Source organism: Amphibalanus amphitrite, unplaced genomic scaffold, assembly GCF_019059575.1.
Source record: "Amphibalanus amphitrite isolate SeventyFive unplaced genomic scaffold, NRLGWU_Aamphi_draft 000720F_arrow, whole genome shotgun sequence".
NCBI lineage: Eukaryota > Metazoa > Arthropoda > Thecostraca > Balanomorpha > Balanidae > Amphibalanus > Amphibalanus amphitrite.
This window is the reverse complement of record NW_024882214.1, coordinates 28,155-53,629: the sequence shown is the minus strand read 5'-3', so window position 1 is coordinate 53,629 and position 25,475 is coordinate 28,155. Positions and strand designations below refer to the sequence as shown.

Below are 25,475 nucleotides of genomic sequence, written 5' to 3'. Positions count from 1 at the left end.
AAGTTCTTTGAGCGTAAATGTGATGATAGTATACATTATACACGCGAAATCAACTACACTTCCCTGTGGCGGCTCTGTTTTTGCTCACTTATCGGTGGTTAGCGACGCGTACCACCATCACTGGACTGGTCACGGACCGCAGCGAAGAGGCGTCATCGATAGCTCTGTCCGCGCGCATGCTCTGACATTGATTCCTAATGTACTGGCGTGAACACGTTGTGCGATGATATTGCCACAATTGGTGCTGGCGATATGCCTCTGATGTATTGGGGATCCATTACCCGCACGACGCCTATAATGCTTCTACGGACACGTGCACAATTGGGTCGGGTCGCTTAGACGTGCGAACTGGTGTAAAAATAGTGGTGGTAGTATGCTATTGCCGATGAAAAATGTCTCGCTGTAAAATAATCACGAACAAGAACTGACAGGAGGGTGTGGAGGAAGGAAGTTGGTAGGGTTTGAGGCTTGAGCTTTGTGTTCCACGCTCAAATTGTTTCACTCCTTTTTGGTAGAACATTGCTAAAAAGAAAATTTGGAATCTCACAACTCAGACAACGCCAGCGCGAGTTTTCATTCAGTCCAAAGCAGTGGGCTCTGTCATACACTACGCTCTGATTCGAGCTGAATCTCACATACTTGGCCTGGTCCATTCTGGATTATTTCATTTTATTATTCTCTCTTTTATTTTCATTTCGCCTGTCTTTATTAGCAGCCGTTTACGTGAAGTTTTTTTTTGCGGGATGAAGTGCCTTACTTCCAGCGAAAATCTAATTCCATTTATAACCCCTACCGGTTCCTATAGCTGTTGCCCCAGCCCTGCCCCAGCCAAGCTCATCCCAAAGAGCCCAGCCGAACCCAGACCAACCCATACCAGTCAAGTCGCAACCCCTCTCCAGGCGCAGTCCAGCCCAGCCAAGCCCAGCCCAGTCAAGTCCAGCTAAGCCCATCCAAGCCCAAGCCAAGACCAGCGAACACTAGCCCAGGCTAGAGAAGACTAGCCAAAAGCAGCCAAGCCCAGTCATGTCCAGTCAAGTCCATCCAAGCCTACTATAGTTCAGTCGAGCCTAGTCTAGCCAATTCCAACAAAGCCCAGCCAAGTCCAGGCCATTTCAGCCAAGCCCAGTCAAACCAAGCCAAGCCAGGCCAGGTCCAGCCCACTCCAGCCAAATCCAGTCAGGCCCAGCAAAGCCCAGTTAAGCCTAGCCAAGCCTAGCCAAGCCTAGCCAAGCCTAGCCAAGCCTAGCCAAGCCTAGCCAAGCCTAGCCAAGCCCATTAAAGCTCAGCCAAGATCAACCAAGCTCATCCCAGTCCAGCTAAGCTCAGCCATGCCCAGTCAAGCCCAGCCAAACCCAGCCAAGCCCAGCCAAGACTAAGGCTAGGCTATCCAAGACCTACCAAGACCAGCCAAACCGGGCCAAGCCCCATCCAAGCCCATCCAAGCCCAGCCAAGCCCAGTGGCGCCCCGCCCACCGTGGCTGGCGCTCAATTGATTGGCTGCGGGGGAGGCGGTGCCGCCGATCGACCGCGCGCCGTCTGGTGGGCCGGCCGCTAGATGTCGCCGCGCCGCGCCGCGCGCCGGCCGGCACCCTATTGATCCCCGCGCCGTGGCCGCCGCCGGCTGTGCACCGTCTCCCGGTGAGTACCGGCGTGCTGGACGTGCTCCTGCCGTACCGACCGGCACGACCAGTTGCTGGGCCAGGGGAGCAGTTTGACAGGGGGTAGGCGGGATATGATGGGGACGGAGGGCTAGTGACTGAATGTGTGGGAAAATGACGACTTATGTACTGGGGGGCGGGGCTGGAGAGGAGTTGCTTAGTTCAACACAGTCGTCAGTATACTTTAAGAAGGAATGTGTCCAGTTGTCTGAGGGTAACAAGCTAATGCACTTTACTTTGAATTGACTTTGACGGTTGTAAGGCACAAAGGTCAAATCATAAACATTTAAATAGGCTTAGGCACGGCTTGGATGCCGCTCTTTTATCTTTGTAATCGTTCAGTGCAGTTAATATATCTTTGGTTATATAGATTGTTTTGAAGTAAAATGTTGTCCTGTGTAATAATTTCAATCCAAAGAATGTTGTGAAATTTTGTAAGAGCACTAGCTTGATTTGAGAAAAAAAACGTCTGGGCGCGAAAAAAAAAATGTCGGACATCGTAGGTATCCCATTTAAAGCAGGAAGAAGATTCAATGACCCAGCTAGTGTATGAAATATTGACTGCTCCGCAGTCAATATTTCATACAACTATAATTGTGAAAACTCGTGCATTTATATGTTATGTAAATTATGTCACGCATTTAGAAATTGTGTTGCCTTCTTTACATTTAGGAGTTTCCCGCAACATCGAGAAGAAAACATTAGGCATGGGAGCACTGGAGTGACTACTAACGTCCAACAAGTTCTTTAGTGATAAGACTTGATTAGCCAAACTATGTCATACCTTCATCACGATTAATTATCAATAAAAATCATGAATCGGTGCACAGTCTGCGCAGGCCACCACCACAACATTTCTGCTTAATCGTCGCCCTCTGCTCCCGGAGGTGGGTGGGGACAGTACGCTGACCGGTCGATGGCCGTAATCGGCGCCTCCCACCCAATCGGGATCGTCTCCTGACCCGGCCAATTTCCCCGGCCCGCTGGGACACGGTAGGCATTCGGCCCGAGAAGGTCCCAGGACTGGGGGAAAGATCTCGTGCAATGACGGTGGTGTGGTGAGGATGCACAGTCAGTCTTAGGGACTGTTCTACACTTCTTAAAAAGGATTTAACAATATTCACACTCACTATACAGTATACAGTATACACTTCATCCGATTCGAATCTTATACAGCCCCTGGAATTGGTTCCAAGACATGGAACTTAGCAGTCAGTGCTTACGTCTTTGCTGTTGCGTTAGCGAATACAAATGCTCGATGTTCTCTGCGTGATCACTGTGTGATGACATTGCATTTGTAAATACAACAGCATAGATAACAGTAGAACAGTAGTTCTACTAACAGTAGTTAACAGTAGTTCAGTAGTTCTACTAACAGTAGAACTACTGAACTAGATAACTAGATAACATAACTAGATAACAACAACTAGATAACAGAACTAGATGAGCTAGATAGAACTAGATAACAGTAGTTCTACTGTTATCTATGACAACAGGTATTTTGTCTCCTGCAGTGTGGCATTATTTAACCCTCGCCGGACCTATTGGTTTTCTACATACGCGCCGGCCGAGGGGGGGGCGGGTACGACCCCCCCTCGCCGTTTCGCCCCTGGTGGAGCTAGCGCGTCGCGGAAAAAACGAGCGTGTGCGCCGTTACGAGACGCAGAGATTGGTACCCGATTTTAAGGTCCTAGGTCAACCGGTGACCTCTGAGGTCAGGTCAAGTGCCCCAGGGTACGGTTCAGTTTTTGGTGAATAACTTCGCAAAAAACGGCCGCAGAGCCGCGATTTTGGCAGCATCGTGTTCGCCTCGCTCAGGCGCGTCGAATGATATACTTTTTGTCCGGGTCAGGTCAACTTGGGATGTTGACCTCAGGTCAAGGTCAGGTCAGCACCCCCAGGCCACGAAGTTGGTCGAAAGGGGTCATGTCGCATATCATTCGATTCGGCAGGTCTTCCTGAGTCCATTGGTGGCTTTCTCGACTCGCTAGCTCAATTTGATCAAGAGTTATTGACGAAAAACTAATATGACCTTGATGACGTCATAAATGACGTCACGCAAGGTCAACATTGCAAAAGTGACGCATCTGACCTTGCAAGGAGTGCATCAAATCACGATTCTGTGTGCTTGAGATAGTTGGAGATCGTTCCCGGCGCCAGAATAGCAGTTTTCATTTTTCCCCATTGACTTATAATGGTGAGGTCACGAAAATGACCTGACCTCATATGACCTTTAGGAAAAATCCGAGATATACAAGTTGTGAGACTCATAATGGATACTAGATCCTGCAAGTTTCATTTCCCTGTGACATCTCCTCTGGCAGTGAGGGCGTTGCGAAGTTGCGACATCTGAAGACCGTGCAGAGGTTCACTTATGACGTCATAGGTCAGTGACCTGACCTGACCCAAAAATGCGGTTGGTGTCAAAAGATGCGGCTTGGATCAAAGGTCAGGTATGCCAAGTTTCAGCTCTCTATCTCCAGCGTGTTTGGAGCTATCGCGAAAAAACCCTATGGGGGGGCGGCACCCGCCCCCCCCCCCTCGGCCGGCGAGGGTTAAGAAAGGAGATGATAAATTCCTCGCATTCTATGCTTTTCTCAGTCAAGAAGTACTAACTCAAACTTATTGCTGGTGTTCAGTCATCTGTCTTTTATCCTGCAATTTTTGTGTTTTGACGTTTATGTTGAACCATTTAATTTTAGTAACCTGTCTTGCTGAAAGTAAGAACCGTCATATAAACATTCAAGAAGGAAATAAAAGGGACTTGTTTATCTCTTCCATGGAGCCAAGACCAAACGAGGCTGCTCAAACAACAGTTTTCACTGGTTCGTCTCCTAGATGTCAGGCGCCAACGTCTGAGACAGTTTATGTTTAAAGGGAGCAGGCTCTACTATGTAGTCAACCAGTCAGTCAGTCCAGTTCCACGCCCATAGAACGTGAGATAGTATCATTTAATCGTTCAAATAGCCATCTTGAGGCTCAGTTATCCCATGTTTTCGGCTCCCAGCTCATCGATTGCAGCCACCTAACTCTGCGACCCAGCTAGCCACTCAGAGATAGATAGCTATCACCTCATTCTGTGCTTGCAAGTGACGTTTCCCCATCCAACCGGGCTCACAGCCAGCCGCCACCCATATCTAAAACATGTCTCCAACCAGCCAGCCTCACTGGGTCAGTGTCCCCTCGTCTCTGCTCTGGTCTCTGACGAGTCGACCCAACACCGTCCAGTGGAGCCCCAGCGAGCCATTACAGCTATCCTGGCCGCGCCCGCGGGGGGCCACAGCTCGTTGGAGCGGCGGCCGGCGGCACGGCAGCAGCGTCCCTGTCACTCCGCTGCTCGGATAGTCGGAGAGAGGACCCAGATGCAACCGCGGGGCGACAAAATGGCCGGACCGAGAGCCACAAAAGCTCTGACCTTTACCGAAACTGTGGCAACTTTTTCGCAATATGAATATTGAGCCGGGTCAAACGAGTTATGGCTGGCGATAACTCCGCGGAACTCAGCCGCTGTCGATGCTAAGTTGTAAACTTCAAATACTTAAGTTACTAAATCTGTCGAAATCAGGCTCTGACAGTGAGAACTGGTCAGAAGTGTGGTTTGACGAGTTTTGTTGTTTCTAATGAGGCAATTCCCGCTGGTTTGCGCCAAGTTTGCCCCCGTGGGAGTAGGGAGCTCTCACCAGAAGCCGTCTGTGTTGGCGATGTCGGTCGAGGCGACAGCTGAGTGCCCAGAAACCTAATCAGAAGGGCGCAGACAGCCGGCCGTCCGCTCCGCCGCCTCCGCCGTCAATATCGCGACTGATTTGACGGATTTCAGCCCAGTTCTGAGCAGGGCTGGCGGTGCTGACGACGCCGCGGATCAGAATGGATCTGGTGGTGTCCTGCCGCCGCGAAAACAATTCACACTGCAGCCTAATCACATCGTACTTGGCATTTATCCTTTGGAAATTCGAACATCCTTGTTGAATAAATGAAGAAAAAGGAATGAGCTCTTAGACATGCAATTTCAGAATATGAAACAATTTAAAAATGAATAAGGCGAACAAGCACTTTAGACTTATACAATTACTTTAGTTGTTTATGTAATCCATAAACTCACTCTTGCTTTGCACACCTCATTTTGCACCTCATTTATTGAGTGATCTTCGGATTGTGCATTTTAGTTAAAAGCTATTCCGAGATTCCGTATGCGCGCCATCTCAAGGATTCAGCTCTTCAGCCACCGCAAACGAGGGTCGGTCATTGCCTCAGCGAGGCGCCGAGGCATGCTGCACATTGTCTCTGGCCGCTCTCAGGCCAGCGTCGCTAACGATACGGCCGCCGCCAGCGGTCCGTCGGTAATTGACGGCTCCGGGATCCGTCGCCGGCTCATTTCGGAGCTATTTCCAGACGGCGTAACGCGAGAGACGTACAAGAACCTCAGACAGGCGGCCTATCGGTGTCTCGGCGGCGGCTCGATATGAAAAGGGCATGGCCAGGTATTGATCTGGGCGTGTGGCTTGGTGGCTGACAGAAGGAAGCTGAAGCAAGTAAATGGATCTGTTTGCGTCAGAGCTGGGTGAATGTATGGGTAATGCCGCTGTCTCATTAATGCTGGGTCTTGTGTGAGATTGAATGCATTACTTAATGCATTCTTACACATTATTGAATGCATTACTCCGCATTACTTAAGGTGCCCTGACACTTGCACGACTTTTGGTCACGATTTTGTCGTGGCAAGCCGTGCCATTTTCGTGCACGAACTGGGATGGCTCCCGCACTGTTCACGACTAGTGCACGACCAGTTCACGACGATTTCACGAATAATTCACGAATGCGTTCCCATTAGTGTCCACATTGGCACGGACTGGTACGACGAGTTCACGCATACTTTCCGCATAGTTTGCGCATAGTTTACGCACTTCACGCATTGGCACGACAAGTTTGCGCAATTTGTGCCGACTTGGGCATGCCATATAAAAATGGGACCTCCCATTCGCTAAAGGCTGTAAGCTCCGTGTCCTGGCAAGACCCATCGTGACCTCCAGTGACACAAATGTCCTGACCGTGCCTAATGTGATCAGTTTGACCTGGACTGACCTATCGTGACCTTGACTGACCTCTGCGACCTGGCGTGACCTATCGTGACCTCATGGTGACCTCTGTGACCTAACCTGACACCGTGTGACCTAATTTGACCTCTGTGACCTAACATGAGCCCGTATGACGTAGTTCGACCTCTTTGACCTGAAATGACCCGTTAAATACATTTTCGGTCATTACTTCCCATCTAGGCGTCCAATCGACTCGGGAAAAACACCAAACAATCCCAAATTTCGCGCTGCGAAGCAAGCCGAGATCCACACATTGGCACGGGCTGGTAGGACGAGTTCACGAATACTTTTCGCATAGTTTGCGCATAGTTTACGCACTTCCCGCACTGTCCCGACGAGTTCACGACGAGTTCACGAACTGTTTGCGCATAGTTCACGATCCGGTTGCGAAATTTTGTCGTGACCAAAACTTTGAACATTTCAAAGTTTTTGCCCCGACATGGCACGAAGTCACGACGAGTTAACGCACACTTCACGTCAGTTCACGACTAGTTTGAGCCCGGGCACGATTCGATTCGTGCCAATGCGTGCCACAAAATCGTGCAAGTGTCAGGGCCCCTTTACGCATTACTCGTATATCTCACTTCTCGCGTCACGCATGGATTCCTACTTCTGTTAGGTCATGCGGTTGCGTGCTATGCAATGACAGCTACTAAGAGCATCTGGGAAAAATGAAAGAGAATAGGAAGATACGTCTCGATGGAAGTGTCATAACATCCAATATTTATGGCTGGTTTACCAAGAGCTGTGCTTACTCCTTCATTCCGCTCGTAATCAGTGCAGATGCATAACGCTATTATAGCTAACGTTCAGTATCCATATATCCGACTTATGGAAAACTTTCGCAATGCTCGAAACCGATCCGTAGGTATTGCCTTGGCAAGATGGCATATTTGAAACGTTCGCCTTTTTGCTGTACGGTCCGAAACTTTACCCGTTCAGAGGAGTCATGCTTTTTGCGGCAAATGTTCTTCTCTGTCACCATTTCTCATCCCTCCACGAATTCCAACAGCTCAGCAAGTTATTCCAGTTTATCGACAATCCCCTTGACAATATGAAAGGGAACGGTGCACATGATATAAATGCATTCACATTGTCATTCATCAACAAAGCCCTGTCTTAACGGGGCGTTGTCTCATGCACAGCCACAAGTACAACTCGCTCGACATTTTGACAGCGGTTACTGGATGCTACGGCGGTGCCTCAGTGTTTGTCGCCCCACTTGTGGTGGTAATGTATTCAGCTGCTGCGGCGACGGCGCCATCACTGTCACCCCTCCCCTCCCTCCCCGAGCTCCCCCGCACATCAGCCCGCCCCCCCCCCCCACCCGGCCCGGTCAGGGTCTGCGCCGGTCGGCTGGGTACCGATTTATGTCCAAAGTCTGCCCCCATCGACTATAGAACCGACCAAGTTGCTGCAGCTTCCTCACATGGCAGGCCGCGTCATTTCCTGGTTGTAGTCTGCGCAGATAGAAGTTGGCTCATGGCCACGCCCCTCACGGTGGACCGTTTCTCCTTGCGGTGGATTGCTCCCATCGGCTCTCAGGCTCAAGGTGGACCACTGCCACTATTTTATATCGGACGACCATATACGACGCTCAATGAGCTACTACAAGGGTTATTTCTAGCTAGATGAGAAGGGCTAATTTGCTTTATTACCGTGCCATTTAAACGTTTGACATTCTCAATCATTTTACGTCAAATGACTCGTCATCGAGTTAACTAATTGGGCGACAGTGGTAATTTACGAATATTTCACTTGCGGTTATAGATGCATACCTACGTTTGTTACGAGCTTGATGGTGGCATATGTGCACCTATGGATTTGCCTGAATGATTTATGAGGTGCGTGGGCATTAGTTACACCTTGAGTGGTTTGTAAGTTGCTACGTTTCCATACCATTATAAAATGTAATTTGATTTTGTTCCAAGGTCCTTGCTACACAAGCGCCATACGTACAGACTTCGCTCCGCTGAAAACTTTTGACGAACCTACTTCGTCAAATCATATGACTAAGCTGAAAACCTAAACGAAATGTAAAGCTCTTGTGGTGCTGAACTCCTGCAAAACAACAGAAATGTCAGCGTCCGTGCTGAAAGCGGATCACGTAGCTGCCTCAAAGCCAACCACTGAAACAGGACTAGAACACTCCAGTTCTAAGCCGTAACCCGGTGAACCTACATGCCCGAGCTTCACTCGCGTGCTCGCGTAACTCGATGAGATGAAGCTGCCCCAGCGCGAAGCAGCTGCTGGGGGCGGTGTGACACGCCCAATTGTCGTCACCAGCGCAGCTCTGGACTGTCCGGAAAGGTCACCAACCGACGACTAGGCTGGCAGAGACTGACGGCCTGTTTGAACTTCCAAATTGGATGACTGATTGCCGATGTCAGCCTGATTAGGTTTGGTTATCAACAGGCCTATTCAAGAGAGTTTCCTATAGTGTGCTGTCGATGGATTTCATTTTTAAGTCAGCCGAGCTTATTTCATCATCAGAATTTGAGCGACCAACGCTTTGAGGAGAAAAGTTAGCCTTGTTTGGTGTGCAGTTTAAATATAAATTACATCGCACTATAAACTACCTTTCCTGCCAGCGTGATGCAACGGATTAGGTTCTCTCTCAACAAAGTTTACAAAAGATCCTGTTAGATTTTATCGCATGGGTGGCGCAGTCCAGACAAAAGCTAATTAAGTGAGCCCACGGTGGAGCCCCGGCCGTCTCCTGGGCTGCATAGAGAGCAGATGTCTCCACCGGAGACAGATTGCTGCAGGTGACCTCCGCCCTGTGCAGGTCGGGTCGGCGCTGTCAGCCCGGGACAAATCGCTCATATTCCGGCAGGCAGTCGATTCAGGCGGTACTCAGCTGCAGTCGGGGCTCCGTCTGCCCCCATTGACAGATAACCAGGGGCGTCAATGTATTTGATGGCCTAGTGACGTCATGCCGAGGCAGGGCCAGCAATAGGCGGTGATTGCTTGACGGTGCAGCGAAGGGACGTCAAGTTTCTTATAAAATGTGCATGGAGCAGAAATGCACCGGTAAACGTTTTGTGTCGGAAAACTCTCAACTAACATATTCTTCTATATTTTCAGATAACTGCCGTAGTTACGGCACTCTTTTCTACATCACAGGACTCCAAAAGAAGTCAAAATTGCTTCCTTTCTGAGCTTCAAGCAGTCCTTTACTGCAAATGTCTCCAATCTCAAAAGGAGGTAAGACGGCTGGTCAATGACGAGCCAGGAAGGTGGGATAATCAGGTATTTAGGTCCCCTTTGGTTTTCATTCATTTTCACGCTATAGGTGTCATTCTCCTACTCACTTGGAGGACCATAATGCATGTGCTTTGTCTATGGCAATCAGGGTCAAGGTATGGCTGCCAAGCCACCTCGTGCCTCCGAGTCATTTCAGTGAGTAAGCGGATTATGTGCACTTTGTTGATGGTTCATGACGAATACTGCTTCCTTCCACGTGACGGCTGGTGTAAGATCAACATTCAACAAGTGTAACACTTACAGGGCGGCTGTTTCGTGACATGCCCGCCCATAGCTATACGGTGTGTCATACACATATGTACCTACACAAGCTAAAAAAGAAACATTATTTACATATATGGCTCACGACATATTTAGATTTCTCGTTTGCCCTTTAAATATCCTTTTTCGTTCACTGTCGTTTACAAATGCAATGCAAGCTTGACTGTTTTATAAAGTGTATTTTATATCAGCGATGTTATTTTCATAAAATCCGAGTAGGATAGTGGCAAGCTAAAGATCAGCTTAATTTTTCATTCAGTTTATTGAAAGGTGATCTATAAGGCATACGTTTGTCAAGAGCTTAGCAATAGGACGCTGCTAAGTGACAAAGTCAGGTGGATCGACTCTGAATACTACAGGCTCGTTTCCCCGATTCACTCTGAACCGGTCCCAACTTCTCGAGTCCCATACATCATGCATGCAGCCTGCTAATTTCGCCCTAAATCCCTTTCAAGTTGAGGAGCGGCGCCTAACTTGGCGTGTGCGCCGAAACGGTCGAACCGAACGTCCGTGAGCGCCGCGTCCGCCCGAGACGGAATCGGGCTGCCCCTCCCATGTAGTTCCCGACCAACATCGATTCAACGGCGGGCAGCGGTGGCGGCGGCGGCGGCGCGGCGCGGCAGCGGGCGCGTCCCCTGATGTCGGCCATAACCGCAGCGTGGCGCGGGGTCCAGTTCAGAGCCAGCCCCGGCCCCCAATTGTCTGAGTGGCGCCCGATGGCCCGACCATCGGACACAACGACAGTCTGCGCCGTCGCCGGGTCGGCGGCGATCCGGCAGTCGGTAGTCTCCCGGAAACTCTCCTCGGAGCCGGGCCGTCCGGCGCCGGTCGTCATACGTTTACGGAGAATCACGTCCAGTTAGGTCATCCCGCGAGGGCTGGGCCGGTTCAGAGGAGACCGCCGGCCATCAGGTGGGATAGGGTCGGCGCCTGCCGCCGCCCCGGCACATCGATCTGTCTCTGCCCGCGCCGGGTGTCTGGCCCAGCGTGGATCACGTGGCGGTAGTATATGGAGTCGGAGGGAGCAGCGGGCGTGGTCGCACAGCGAGGTTTGAGTCACACCGCAGCTGACAGGGAGCTGACAGAAGGTCTGCGTCTCAGCAGCTCGCTAATACAGGCCACCACGCCAGTAAAACTTAGAGAACTTACAATGCGGAGGCGAAAACGTGTCCGGAATAGAGTGCCTAAGTGCTGTGTTATTAGCTGTAGCTCATAATTGAAAGCGTTTTCCCCCGATTTTTAAACGTAGCCAAAGAAGAGTTGCAGCATTGCTAAAATACAGACAGGCCATGTTGCAGCATTGCATTGCAACGTATTGTGAACACACCGTCATATAACGAATAAACATGTTCGTAAACAATGAATGTACAATATACGTGGAAATTAATATTTCCAGCGTAGAGCATACTTTTCTTTAGGTTTTACTTCTAACTGGTAGGCTGTGCGTACCGTCAGAAATGTGCATCCGCAATTCCACAATATTCCAAGTAGACATCATTTATTCATTGTATGTCCGTGGGGTAGGTATGCATTTGAATTTTAATGTGCTGCAGCCGTAGCCAATATAAGCCATTATGCACACAGCTTATAAAATTTTAAACGTATAGTTAAGCAGGGTCCCACATATTAATTGAGCTACTTAGCTAGAAATAATCGTCTATGCACACTCAACGCCTTCCGTTTAGTATCAAGCATCATGCACAAATGATGTGCAATTAGCAGTTGACATTCCTTATGAGATCTTCAAACCACAGTTAGCATCGCAATGGGGATAATGTCAGCAAAAGTTGCGACATTTAGAGGATGAAATTACGCTCGTTGGGTGTAAGGAATCCCAACCACTTTCTGTTACAAAACTGACTCAGTCTGGCGCCTCCAAATTGTTGGCTTTCGGGCCATAACGGCAATCACGTGCCGCAACGCATGACCTCCGGAAGCTGTTCAATAAATAACTGAACGGCGACGGACATTTTCCATTCGGGCCGCGGCAGCTGCAGATGAGTTGTGATGCGTTTCACAGATTCAGTTCCGGCGACTTGGCGTCGGAGTATGAGGATGGGGACGAGGTGCGGCAGCGTCAGGCGGACGTTGTAAACCAAACCCCGGCGCCCGCTGCGGTCGGCTCGGCCCCCGCCCAGCCGGCGGCTGCTGGTAGCGCACCGCCGGCCCCCCAGCAGCAGCAGCACCAGCAGCACCAGCACCAACAGCAGCAGCAGCAACAACAACAACAGCAACAGCAACAACAGCAGCAACAGCAGCAGCAGGAGAGCTCCGGGTTCAGCTTTGGCACGTTCCGTCCCGGCGGCCGGACTACCTCTGCACCCAGCAGTCCGAGCAAGACGCGGGAGTCGTTCCTACAGCGGGTGCAGAGCCTCACCTCAGGCGTCACCAGGTGAGCATGAGTCGTGAAGTGATGTCACGTGGTGAGAATGTGTCCCACTCATATGGAGTCACATCTCACCAGGAGGGAATAAGCAATGGGTTTCTCCATCCCGCTGTGCTTGCAAAGACATGACTGGTGGATACGGGTCTAAGTATTCCGTTCAGCTCCGACCTTTCCAATCGAGCGCCCGGGAAAAACGAGATGTGGGGCCTGGGATTGATTTTCGGTGGTTGTTTGAAAACAATCTTGCATTGGAGGTAATGGGTAGTGCTTGTGGGCGCCTGTATTATCGTGGTATTGTTCATATGTAAATTCAAAAGAAATTTTCATATTTTTTTGAAAGATTGCACAAGTTTTTCATGAATGCATTCACAAGCAAACACTATTGCTCAAGTCATTAGTTCAAGCGTCTGATTACGCCACATGAAATATCGCCAGTTCTAAAATAAATCAGTTGAGCTACAGCCGTCTTCAAATATCTCATCTCAAACGATATTGGAATGTGACCTTTCCTCTCAACTTTAATTGAAGACGCTCGGTATGAGGGTCAAGCTGTTTCAGGCGACATTTCTTCCCGGGTCAACCCGGAAATGAACGTCTCATTTCAGTACGGCGCTGCAGCCAAGGCACCATTATAAGGCGGTAGGGCTTAACTGATGAAGTTTAGGAAGATGACGATGATAATGATGATGATGATCATCATCATCATCAGCAGCAGCATCATAACACTCATAACACTAACTACTTATTCTGGCACTGGAAATGTTCATTTTTTTCGGTCATGCTAAATCATAACCTTTACTATACTAACACCACCTTAGCTTCATGAGACACTAAAATGCTCTGGCGGTCACCCTATTGTTGGTCCCAAGGCCGCTGAACCACTCCACATCCCTTCCGGTGTCATAACGCCCCGACATTCCGCTATTGTCTTCGTAAACCTCGCTGTTTTCCCGCTGAAGTGCTTCCTGTTTGTTCTAGGCCCGATGGACCTCTGCGGCAAACGTTCAACAAGGACCGGTGCTTTACACTGTTGGTCATCGATGATCAAAACACCGACTGGTGAGTCTGGGCAATTGCTGAGTGCTGTTTTAATCAGGCTCGCTCGAGTTGTGTAGTCAAAGGCTGAAACGACTTGCGCAGAGACGAGTATTCGATTCATTTGGAGAATGGTGGCGCTCTGTAGGCATAAGCAGTTTTCACACAGCTTGTAGTAAAGTTGAAATTAATTGTTATGTGAGTTAACGCTTCACACCCGGATTTAGGCATTCCGATATTCACCCGGCTACAGAATGGCAAAAGCTGTTGCATCAGGTGTATTAACTCTCCTTTCCGTTGCTTGTCTTCGATCCCTCAGGCCCGTCGAACAGAACTGTTCCGCGTGACACGTCCGTTCGATCCACATTCCACAGTCCCTTACAACATGGCAGTGAATCAGCGAAACTTCCCTCCCGGCCTCCCTGATACACGCGGTCAGCGTTGTCGCTCCATAGACCCCTGGACAATGAGTCAGCTCACACACAACCCCCGGGACTGCACCTGTCCGATACTGGCTCAGTGGACGGGTCGAGCGGACGTAATCGATGGTTGGTATTAGATTGTGATGGTGCAGCTAAGAATACTCGCGTGAGGGGCGCTCTGTCTTATAGAGACACCTCACTGGGGCTGGCTGTGTGTTGGTTGCGATGTAGGGAGGGGAGTGTAGAATGTTGTTCGAGTATAAGCCGTTTGTTGTTGTTGATGGAATGGTTTCATGAAGAGATGATAAAAGTTGTAGACCCGCCGAATATGGAACCGAACTGGAAAATGGAAAAACTAAACATAACATAACGCTCTCAGATAAGACGCATACGACAGCATTGAAGCGAGATGGGATAAAAATACGTTTCATTTTTTCAAAAGGCCTTCATTTTCATCGTACTAATAATGTTAGGCGTCTTTTCCATAGTGACAACCAGATGCCGGTATTCACGTTAGGAATTTAGGGGCCTGCTTTCTCATTCAAAAGACGTATGGACCTTACTCTTGAACCCTACTAAAATAAAGAAGGTGAACAGATGCAGCACCACATAAGCATTCATGTAAGGATTGTAAGCACATGCTTGGTTGGCATCTAAAGTAAGCATTAAACATGCTAGACAAAATTCTCTTGGTTACCAGGGCAGTGCAGACTGGAGCCTGGAGGCCTAGTGGGCATTGGGTAGGTACCTGTAAAAGCCGCCTCAACTGCAGCCTGCAAAATAGCACGCCCAGTTAAAATGACTATCAGGAGCAAAAGAACATTCGTTACTGATAGGTGTCGCAAAATGTTTTGCGACCAAGTGGAGTTCTGAGCATTTTTTTGTGCGTTTGGTGTGTTTGCACGTTGTGCGCTGACACACCTCCTGTGCACGTTAAATGCATGTTTTACTCATTCTCGTCAGGTCAAAGTACTTCAAAGGCCGTCAGATCCACGGCGACTATGACATCCGAGTGGAGCAGGCGGAGTTCCGTGAGATCTCCGTCAGTGGCAGTGCAGAGAGCGGCACCCACGTGACCATGGTGGTGCACAGGGGCGGCACCAGGGTCGTCAGGTGAGGGGGCGCAGCCGCAGGGGCGGCACCAGGGTCCTCAGGTGAGGGGGCGCAGGGGCGGCGCCAGGGTGGCCGCCTGTGGGACACAGGGGCGGCAAGAGCTTTTATTTGTTTAATTTCGGGTAGGTATTTGTGACAAAGGCCTTCGAATGTTACATGAAATAAGCGTGCTATCAGTGCAGCTAAAAAGTGGAGCTTCCTACATTTCCCTTTACGGATTAATGGATTAAACGCACATTATTTTACGAATGTCCGTAACCATTAACGTAAACACTAAACAAGCTTGAAAATAATCGGAAGTTTAAAAACAATGGAAAGCATAAAAATGTACGAGCATGACAACGGCAATGCCATCCAACTCTCTATGTCGACACCGTCGAGTGTCTGACCTGTTGCGCCGCCCGCAGGTCGTTCAAGCCGCACTTTGTGCTGGTGAGGCAGAATCTGCGAGACGCCTCCGAGGACCACAAAAACCTGCTGCTCGGGCTGAAATACGGAGACATTCCGTCCATCAACAGTCTGCAGGCCATCTATAACTTCCAGGTCAGTTAGTGCTACCACCGAGCAGTGGAAATTCGGAAAGTACGTAGAGCAGGGAGTTGTAAGAAAATGAACAATGAAAGACATTTAAGTGTATTTTGTTGGAAATAATATTATTATTTATGGTAGTTTTGGTATCGATATATCATCCTTGTTTGTTCAAAGGTATTAATGCAGTTCTAGTGCTCATGTCTGAGAAAAGTTGCGACGAGTTTTAACGTGTGTACACTTACAACTGAAGTTTGTTGAGCGTTTAGCGTTCATAGTTTGCAGGTACACATTAACTTTCCGTGCCGGCTGTTCGACAGACTGATCCCGGAGAGTTTGCAGAGTTTGCACATTAACTCATGGTGTCCGGATTGTTTCAGGACAAGCCGTGGGTGTTTGCGCACTTGCTACAGCTACAGAAGAGGCTCGGAAAAGACGCCTTCCCTCTGATCGACCAGTCGTACTTTCCCAACCACAAGGAAATGGTGAGTAGCAGACGGTGACCGTATTTCACCAGTCATAGAAGTTTAATGTGAAACTTTATTGTTATTACCTTAATAGTAATATTTAAGTTTTTTTCTTTCAAGCCATTCATATAATAAATGGTTATTGCAGCTGTAATTCATTAAATTGAAGCCTAAATGACAGAGCACTGAGCACCGACCGCAGGTCTTCAATCAGGCTAACCAAAGGGAAGCTGTAAAAAAGTTATTTATGTTGACTCATTTCTTTTTGACGGTCAGTGTACCTGCCGGACTTTATAGCTTCAAACGAATGGTCACTGGTCAGTAACCGAAGCCAACCACATTGCACCCGTCACGGTCAACTGAACATTATTCTGCGTGGAAGAAAGGGTGTGCGGTCAACGTCTACAATAAATCAGGCCAGCAATATACACGTATAGCGTGATTTCAGCATTTAGATTTCCGTGTCATTTTAAGCAAAACAGAAAAGAAAAAGGAATACATTCCGTTACTCTGGTAAACGTTAAAGACTCAAATTAATACGACTTCTCCATCCCGTCCTACTATCATGAGGTTTCTGATCAAACAGAAAACTTATGCCAGGATTTGGGCCACAGACTGTGCGTCTGCCTTCGTCAATCCATCAAAATGTTTGAGTTAACTGTATGAGTAGCATAAACCCTTACTACTGACCACCATCCATACTAGTCTCATCCACATTCCAACGTGCACAGTTTGCGAGTTGCTTCCGATTTAACCACCCACCTGCCTCCCTGTACCACCCTCGGTGTATGTCCGCCGCCGCGCCGCGGTGCTGATTGTTTTCGGCCATTGTGTCTCAGCCGTCGCCAGCTGCCGGGCTCTGTTAGCCCTATCGACCGCGGTGTTACCGAAGACCGCTGAGTGCGGTCCCAGCCAGCGCAGCGAGTCTCCCGGGGAAGCGGCAAAGTAACTGGTTGGGGAGGGGAGACGGGGAAATGGAGGAAAAACAACACGGCCTTTAGGATCCCCGGAAAGAAATCTCTTGTCATGGGACTTGTAATGGGGAGTGTATTCAGATGCAAAATGATGGCGAAATATCATTGCGTGGTAAGACGGATTACATCAGTGAAATTCCAATAATCTTTCTCACATCCCGCCCACTGATATCAAATACTAGCATCGACAAATCTCATTTCACGGACTGCGAGGATTTATCCACCACGGGCCGTGCAATTTCCGAGCGGCCGGTCGTAGGCCGGGAGGCAGAGTGTTGTCGGCTGCAGGGAGAGGAGGACGCTGCTCTAGCTGGATGAAATGGGCTTAGGTAGGCTTCTGAAGGCATGGGATACAGACTTCGCTATACCATATGCAGAGATCTTTGCTGGAGGACAAGATTAAACAGATTATTGATGAAGTAATGAAGCTATTGAACAGTCGAGTCATTAACATGTGGAATAACGACGGATTACATTTACCTTTTAAAGACATTCGAGAAGATATTGAACCTAAACACGCCCAGAAGATCAATATCTGCGTCTTCTAATGGGTACGGCGCGCCTGGTAACAGTCATTCAGGTCGGCCACCAGTCACCGTGTGTCAGAGGACGTTACGCCGAGCACGCTGCGGCCGTGCACTGCCGACAACCGCTGATGAATTGTCCAGGAGCAGGGAGCGAGACTGGCGTTCGAGCCAGGGGAGAGCTGGGGTCTGGGCTGGGACAGAGCTGGGGTGTAGAATCTGCTCGGAGCTGGCACTGTCGCCCGCGGCTGGAGCAGGGAATAAGAGAGCGAACCACGTCGCCAGCGAGCCTCATCGCGGACTCTGGATGATGCCTGTCGTTCAGCCATTCCGTCGTAGCGACAGGAGATTTGCCCTGATGCTAGTTCCGGTGGCTTTAGGAGGGTGGATCAAGACGGGATCATCGAGACCGGCTTTGGTATGATGAGTTTCTTGGTCGTATCCTAAAAAGACGCGTTGTTTTGTCCGTTTTACGGAACCTGAATTCCGGGAAGTAAAAGGGTCATTAAAGGGACCCTCCCACCTTCAAAAAAGTTAATGAATTGGTATGAAAGTGATGTCGCTCGGTTCAGAAAGAGCAAAAACGAATATCTACCAAATTTCATCGAATAATATTCACCGGTTTTCAAAATATTAGACTTTTACTTTTGTTTACTTTCTGGGATCTCCGCTGTTCCTAGCGACTTTATTTGAAAGTGCGGCATTTGTTGCGCGCAAAGCAGCATATACCACCGCGTGCTACAAAACGTTTTAGTCAAACATTTAAAAACCGTTAGATATCTGCGCTGACGTCACACATTCAGAGGGGTATTCCTATGCATTAGCCCCTCTGAATCAGAATGCTGCAATTTTGAAATTCTATATTTCCGATTTAACCCGCGCCCCGTTGGGCTCTGCCGAGCAACGCGCCCGGTTGCGGGGGGGGGGCCATTTTGGCCCCCCTAAGATCTCGAGAACCACGCAACATAGCGACAAGCGGTAAACGGCGTTGGATAGCCCCAACGGGGAACTACCTTGTGACCCAATTTTATTGACCTAGGTCAAACCGATGACGTCACAGGTCAGGTCAAAGGTCCAATTTTCACCGTTTACAGGCACTTCAAGAAATGCGTTGTAAAATCGAATAAAATGCATTTCATTGAAAATCATCGATGGGGAAATGTTCTTCAAACACATATTTTGCTATTTGAGGTCACTGATACCAGGTCAGGTCACAGAGGTCAGGTCACGGGGGGGGGGTCACAATATGAAAGTGTCGTGTGATACATGTGTTATGGTCCATTTTACATGACAAATGCGATTATATGGGTCAGGCAGCCTTTGGGGCCAGCTTAGATCACGTTTTGGTCAAGGTCAGGTCAAGGTCAGGTCAAGGTCAGGTCAAATTTGGTCAAATTTCAAAGTTAATATTTTTGCATAAAATGGGTATCGAATCGATGCAGCTCGTCACGGGGAGTTCAATGGTGGTCTTTGTTTTGCCGTACGTGGTCTAGAATTGCTAAAAATTGAGTTCAAAAATTTGACGTCATCATTTTTGAACAGTTTTTTCGCTATAACTTGGCCAAAAAACGAGATATCGATCTGAAATTTGGTATGTATATAGAAGAGCGCTGGGACTATCACATATATTCCGGTTTTTTCGAAATTCGGAAAAATTTTGGATTTTTTCAAAGTTTTTCTAAAAAAATCAATTTTTTGAATTTTTTTGGTCAAAAACCAAAAATTTTGAAAATCCGAGATAGCAGTTTTGTAGCGCCGCTTTTTGTCTACTAGACCATATAAAGAACTTTGAAATTGCTTGATAACTGTAGATTTGGTGAGCGTTTCAAGATTGCATGTTTTTTGCTCATTTTTGCTCGAACATGACCTCAGTTTGACCTCAATAACTCCTGACCTAAGGTGACCTAAGACTAGAAATTTGGTGTGAAGGTGTCAAATTGATGCCCGGGAAGGTACTGAAAATTTGGCGGCGCTGCGCGCCGCCGTTTTCTTGCTATTCAGGAAAAACCACAGGGGGGGGGGGCAAAATGGCCCCCCCCCAACGGGGCGAGGGTTAAGGCATTTCTCGATGTTGTGAGTGCCGAAACCGGTAATTATGAGCCAGGGACCCCATTTTGGCTATCTCAACTCAAATCTAATGTTAAGGTGGGAGGGTCCCTTTAACAGAACATAAATCGGTAGTCATTATGCATTAATCGCGTAAACGTTTTTGAGGTATATTAGTTGAAAAATCTGACACTCAGTACCAAACCCTTTTGTAACAATAAACATATTTTGGCGGCACAATATGAGCTGAGCTTTATTTCAGACATACGCACAGTGGTATTTCATAGCCCTCGATTTTTTATTTGTTTGATATAGTTTAACTCACTGCTATACTCTAGGAACGAGTCATTCAAATATGCTACCCAGTGGTGTCCGTTGTTGCGACACTGAGAGGGCGATAGAAACGTGATGCATGTGTATCCTATTTGAATCCCATCTGAGCTCCGATCAGCATTGATATTTGATTGATATGGGTAGAGAGGCTTAGGTCGGAACGCGGGGAGGTTCGCAATAGCCGGGAACGGGAGTTGGGGGGGGGGGGGGGGGAGGGAAGGGGGATTGAAGGTGGTCGCATTCTCCGAAACTTGATACATAATGATGGATCTATGCGCCTATAAGACCAGATATACCCAGGTCTACGAGCTCAGTGACGTTCAAGAATCGTCGTTGAAAGTTGATCAGTTTCTCGATGATTTTGTTTGCTCGCGAACCCTCGATTGCCTCGCCTTAGGTTCTCGGTATACTTCCCACAGACCTAGAATCATTGACAACGCGATAGCAAATCGCATAGGCCATCACAACATCTGCCTCGCTGCTTACACGTTTTGAGTGGAGCCTAGTCGGCGGCTAGTGGTTGCAGAAAAGTTCGACAAAAAATGTCGTTTCGTTGTGAATGTTTGGCAACTAATTAAGATTTGAATAAATTAAATCAGCTTTAGACGAAGAGTTAACATATTCAGAATGTATACAGCTGCTGTACTGATGACACACTGCCGTCTGATGTAACCGAGTCTCTGTCTTCGTTTTCAGATGTCTAACACCAAGTTCCCAGTGGTGTTCAAAGTGGGACACGCGCACAACGGTGCTGGCAAGGTGCGTGTAGAGTCTCCCAACTCGTTCCAAGATATGGCCTCTGTGGTGGGTGTTGCAGGCGCCTATTGCACCACCGAGCCCTTCATCGACGCTAAATACGACCTGCACATCCAGAAAATCGGCACCAATTACAAGGCTTTCATGTGAGTCCCATGGTGATCAGGGATTCAACATGGGGTTCTGGAATGGGTGTAAGTTGAGCTGGAATATGAAAATGTATCGACTCTACTGTCGATGGTCTTACCTTAAGAATTCTGTGATTCATGGGTTAATGTTAGAGAACGATGATGGGATGCATGAGATCCGTGCCAGATATGAGAACATTAGTGATCCATTACGTCTATGCTGCGCATCATTAGGTAGTCGATAACACGGAACGATTACTTTTTGAGCACCGTCGATGTATACCCTGCCGGCCGCAATATGTCTTCCAAAAATAATTGTCACTTTCTATTACAAAACGCCCGCAGTGCGCAAGTCTACGGTCTTGGGTATTGACGAATTTAACTTCATTCAGGCGAGGCGCCACACGGCAAATTCACGCCACTCGTACTCAGGCGCCACATATGTTTGATGGCATCATACCTTTCAAAACACCCCATGGGTCTCGTGCGATTGTGTTCTGGCTGAAAACTTACCGTAATATGACAAGTGGATTGACATTTATTCGTACTGAAACAACCGGCTCCAGTTGACGAATTCCCAACAGCAGGCACATCGACATTATCATCGTCAAGCGATAACCACAGAAAGAATTAAACAATAACCCTGCTCTCAACAATCGTGTATGCGCTTGGAAACACTTGATGTCTGTCCCTCCACAGGCGTATATATAACTGCAATGAAAAGCCTAAGCCTCATGGCTATATAATCATGAGCATTAACCGCGCTTTCTTTAATCACTCCACAGGCGTAAGTCGATTAGCGGCAACTGGAAGACCAACGTGGGCTCGGCGATGCTGGAGCAGCTGCCGCTCACGGACCGCTACCGCAGCTGGGTGTCGGCCGTCTCCCAGCTGTTCGGCGGGCTGGACATCTGCGCGCTGGAGGCCGTCGTCGGAAAGGACGGCAAGGAGCACATCATCGAGGTGAACGACTCGGCGCTGACCCTGATGGGCGATAGCCAGGAGGAGGACCGACGCCATATTGCCGAACTCGTCTGCGCTAAAATGCAGGTGAGATGGGGGTGCTGAGATCGCTAAAAGGGAGAAAAACGACGAAATACTGCCGTGTTCTGCCTACCGCACGGCGAATCTGAAATTATGCGCACGGCCACTGTTTTACCAGATACCGAGCGGTGTCTGGCAAATTGGTAGTTGAATCTGCTCGCATCAGTTATACGCTATAAGCGTGGATATAAAATGCTGAAAAGAGTTCTGCGTTGCAGTGTCACCAGGCGTTATACGCTAGCGTTATCTGTTGAACGATACGGGAGCTGCCCTAGTGCCCAAGTCGTGCGGCACAGCATCATTCAGGCGCTATCGCTAGAGCCATCTAGCGAGTGATTCAGAAACTAACTACTGCCCTGCGGCACAGCATCATTCAGGCGCTAACGCCATAGCCATCTAGCGAGTGATTCAGAAACTACTGCCGTGCGGCACTGCATCATTCAGGCGCTATCGCCAGAGCCATCTAGCGCGCGATTTCGAAACTAACCAATGCCCCGCGGCACAGCATCTTGCAGGCGCTGCATAGTAGAGCTCTGCGGCGCAGCATCATTCAGGCGCTTTAGAGTAGAGCCATCTAGCGCGAGATTCAGGAACTAACCACTGCCCTGCGGCGCAGCATCATTAGTCGCGTTTACATAGGGATTGTTGCAAGCTAATTCTAATAGCTCCGTCCGTGATGCTGCAATAAATGCCAATGGTACTTTACAATTTACAAAATGATGCTTTCTAAATCTACCAAGAGTACTGCATCGAAATTATCGCAAAATAAATGAGCTGAAGCCTCGTCAAAATGCTATGTAACCAGGCATATGCAGGCGCTTTAGATTAGAGCCATCTATTGAGTAATACAGAAACATCTGAGACATACGGCACAACATGGCTTGGGCACCATGCACAACAGCTATCTAACGCGCGAAATAGACTGCTGACCTGCATTTAAAAGGACGCTATGCGCATTACGATTAGGTTTCTTTTTCAGTTTAAACGCCGAGAACAGTCCCTTCAAAGTTTTTGACAATACTGCAGTTCACCGACGAACAATGACCACCACCCTGCCCTTTATTCCAGCACTGCTGTAAGCCGGCTGGCAGCTCTGGAGCGACAGCCGCCGGCACGGCGGGGGCGGGGGCGGCGCCCGAGCCGGCGCACCCGCCGCCGCCACCGCCGGTACCTCCGCGGCCTGAGGAGCCGCCAGCGCCTCCCTCGGCGGCACCCAACGGCTCCACCGTGGCCAACGAGTCCCCGTCGCCGGGACGACGGCGCGACTCGCAGGGTAGGTGTCAATTTGGAATAATTTGTCAATTCAATCAATCAATCAATCAATTTATTGAACATCCCATACCGTATGTAGCCCAGTTGTATCAAAGAAGAGTGTTGCCACTTGCCAGTCTGCACCACACGTTTGCTGCCTATAATATAGGCAGCAAACGTGTAGCCACCCCCGCGTACGTCTTATTTATTAACTACCCTGATCACCCGTGTTCGACAGCATCCCAGAGCAGCAGCGTGAGCGGTGTGAGCAGCACCAGCGCGGGCCGCACCATTCAGACGGCGGCCAGCGTGGACACGGCGCGCACCAGCCTGTTCGGACGACAGGGCTCCGTCTCACAGGGCGACAAGGACGACACCGAGGACACCATGACCAACCTGAGGAAGACGTTCGCGGGCATATTCGGCGACATGTAATCGGTGCTGCCAGCGATCGAGCGCGTACGGTCGGACGGGATGCACGGTGGCGGCACCTGGCGATTTCGGAAGCCTTGGGATTCATGCGGAAAGCGTTGTTGGTTTTGTAGAGGTTCAGTTGTGTCAGAGTTACGGGTGATAGCAGGGATATTTATTGCGGGCGTTGAATACATATACTCATTTTCCGATAGGCGAATTAATGTAGGCATGCTGAATACTGATGCCTGGTGCATATCTTATTGTGCTGCTTTAGCGTGAATTCCAAGGCTTTCGAAATCTCACGTGTAGTCTGCTACCGAGCTGTGCCCGTGGTTGGAAGGGCGCCGATACCTCCCTGGGTTCTGCCTTATTTTTCTACCGCGGGTTTCCGGCCGATTCTCTTTGATTCCGTGGATGGGCAAGTCAGCGAAATGGCCCGTAACCGTTCCGGAACTGAGCGCGGCGCTAGCGAACCCGGCAGGTACTCACCGATCACGAATCTCAAACGTTGCCCCGACTCTTACACAGAGACGTGCGGGAAATTAATTAAGGCGAAAGCCTTGAACCTCCAGGGAGGCGTAAGGGGACTGTGTTTATAACGACCTGAAGCTGTTAAGAACGGCCTTAACAGGTATGATGTAAAAACTTCTACCTTCGCCATTCTACCGACGTAAGCTCGCAACAAAGTGGTGGTCTAAAAAGCTTTAGAACATGCTGCGCATGCGATTTCTCCCTGTGATCACTGCATGTGGTATACAGTTATCTTTTCCTTAGCCAGCCTAAATCCGTGACCAACGTTTGAAAGTGACGATTTTGATGCGACCCGCCAGTCGAAAAGAATTCTGTCTTGAGCGCCCCATGAGGTGCGATCTTCATATCCCAACTCCCGCCCGGTTCCACATATCGCGGCAGAAGAGGAGGGCTGCGGGCATTGTTATTCATTGGGCAATAAATCTAGTCAGCTTGTCGTTCCGGGTCAGCCTCGGAACGCAGTGATCCCAGATTGATTACTAGTTAAGTTTGTGCATAGTCATTGGGAAGAAACGCTTCTTGAACCGGACGACTCTGATCGAGAAACAGCCGAGATGGCTGGAGGATTGCCGAATAATTCACGAAACTCGAGTGACGATACCGCTCAACGCTTCACAAATGAATCAAGATAAATTAACACCAAAAGTGTGCTCAGTAGCACGGTTTGTAAAACAAAAACCGACGAATCGGAAGGCGGAGAAAGTGTCGCCGGTGAGTATTCGGCGGGCCCACCTAGTCGGTATTCCACCGTGGTTTAGGGGTAGCATCTCGCCACGAACGTCAGTCTCGTGCTGGTTTCTGCGCGTGCGTTTGATCTCAGAGTGCCGGCGCGGCGCCGAACCGCCGTCGGCGCGCCGTTCCGTTGACGTGAGATAGCTTTCCAGTGCCGTGTGCGCGCGCTGCTTTGTACGTGTGTAGCTGCTAGGTCCGGCCGGCCCCGCCGTGGGCTCTGTGTCCGGTTCAATTACTCGCCCGTTGGTCGTGTTCTGTGTCTTTCCTTGCTGTGGTGCTCCAGCTGGCCTGGCATCGGTCTGTGTCATCACCGGTCCGTCGGCGGCGACACGACTGGCCACCGACCGTCTCCCTGTATGTCGTCTGTCAGCTCCTCTGCCCATCCCAGGGCCTCTCAGTGTCAGTCGCCCTCTCTCCTTTCTCCACCTTACTCTCCTTCCCTTCTCTCTTTCTCCCTCTTCTCTGTGCGTGTCACACCGGGCGCGGCCTGGAATATAGTACATGTGGTGGAT

General features: G+C 49.3%; 1 protein-coding gene across 1 annotated transcript; it reads left to right on the top strand.

The window, feature by feature from the left end:
- Positions 1–1,582: 1,582 nt before the first annotated feature.
- LOC122365167 (synapsin-like) lies at positions 1,583–25,474 on the top strand. The gene is made up of 11 exons (XM_043336145.1): positions 1,583–1,638; positions 9,839–9,958; positions 12,300–12,671; positions 13,644–13,724; positions 15,086–15,235; positions 15,643–15,778; positions 16,144–16,248; positions 20,804–21,009; positions 21,777–22,041; positions 23,104–23,308; positions 23,525–25,474. Exons 5-11 carry the CDS (start codon positions 15,201–15,203, stop codon positions 23,719–23,721), a joined length of 1,149 nt encoding a protein of 382 aa, XP_043192080.1. The 5' UTR covers positions 1,583–1,638; positions 9,839–9,958; positions 12,300–12,671; positions 13,644–13,724; positions 15,086–15,200; the 3' UTR covers positions 23,722–25,474.
- Position 25,475: the final 1 nt, after the last annotated feature.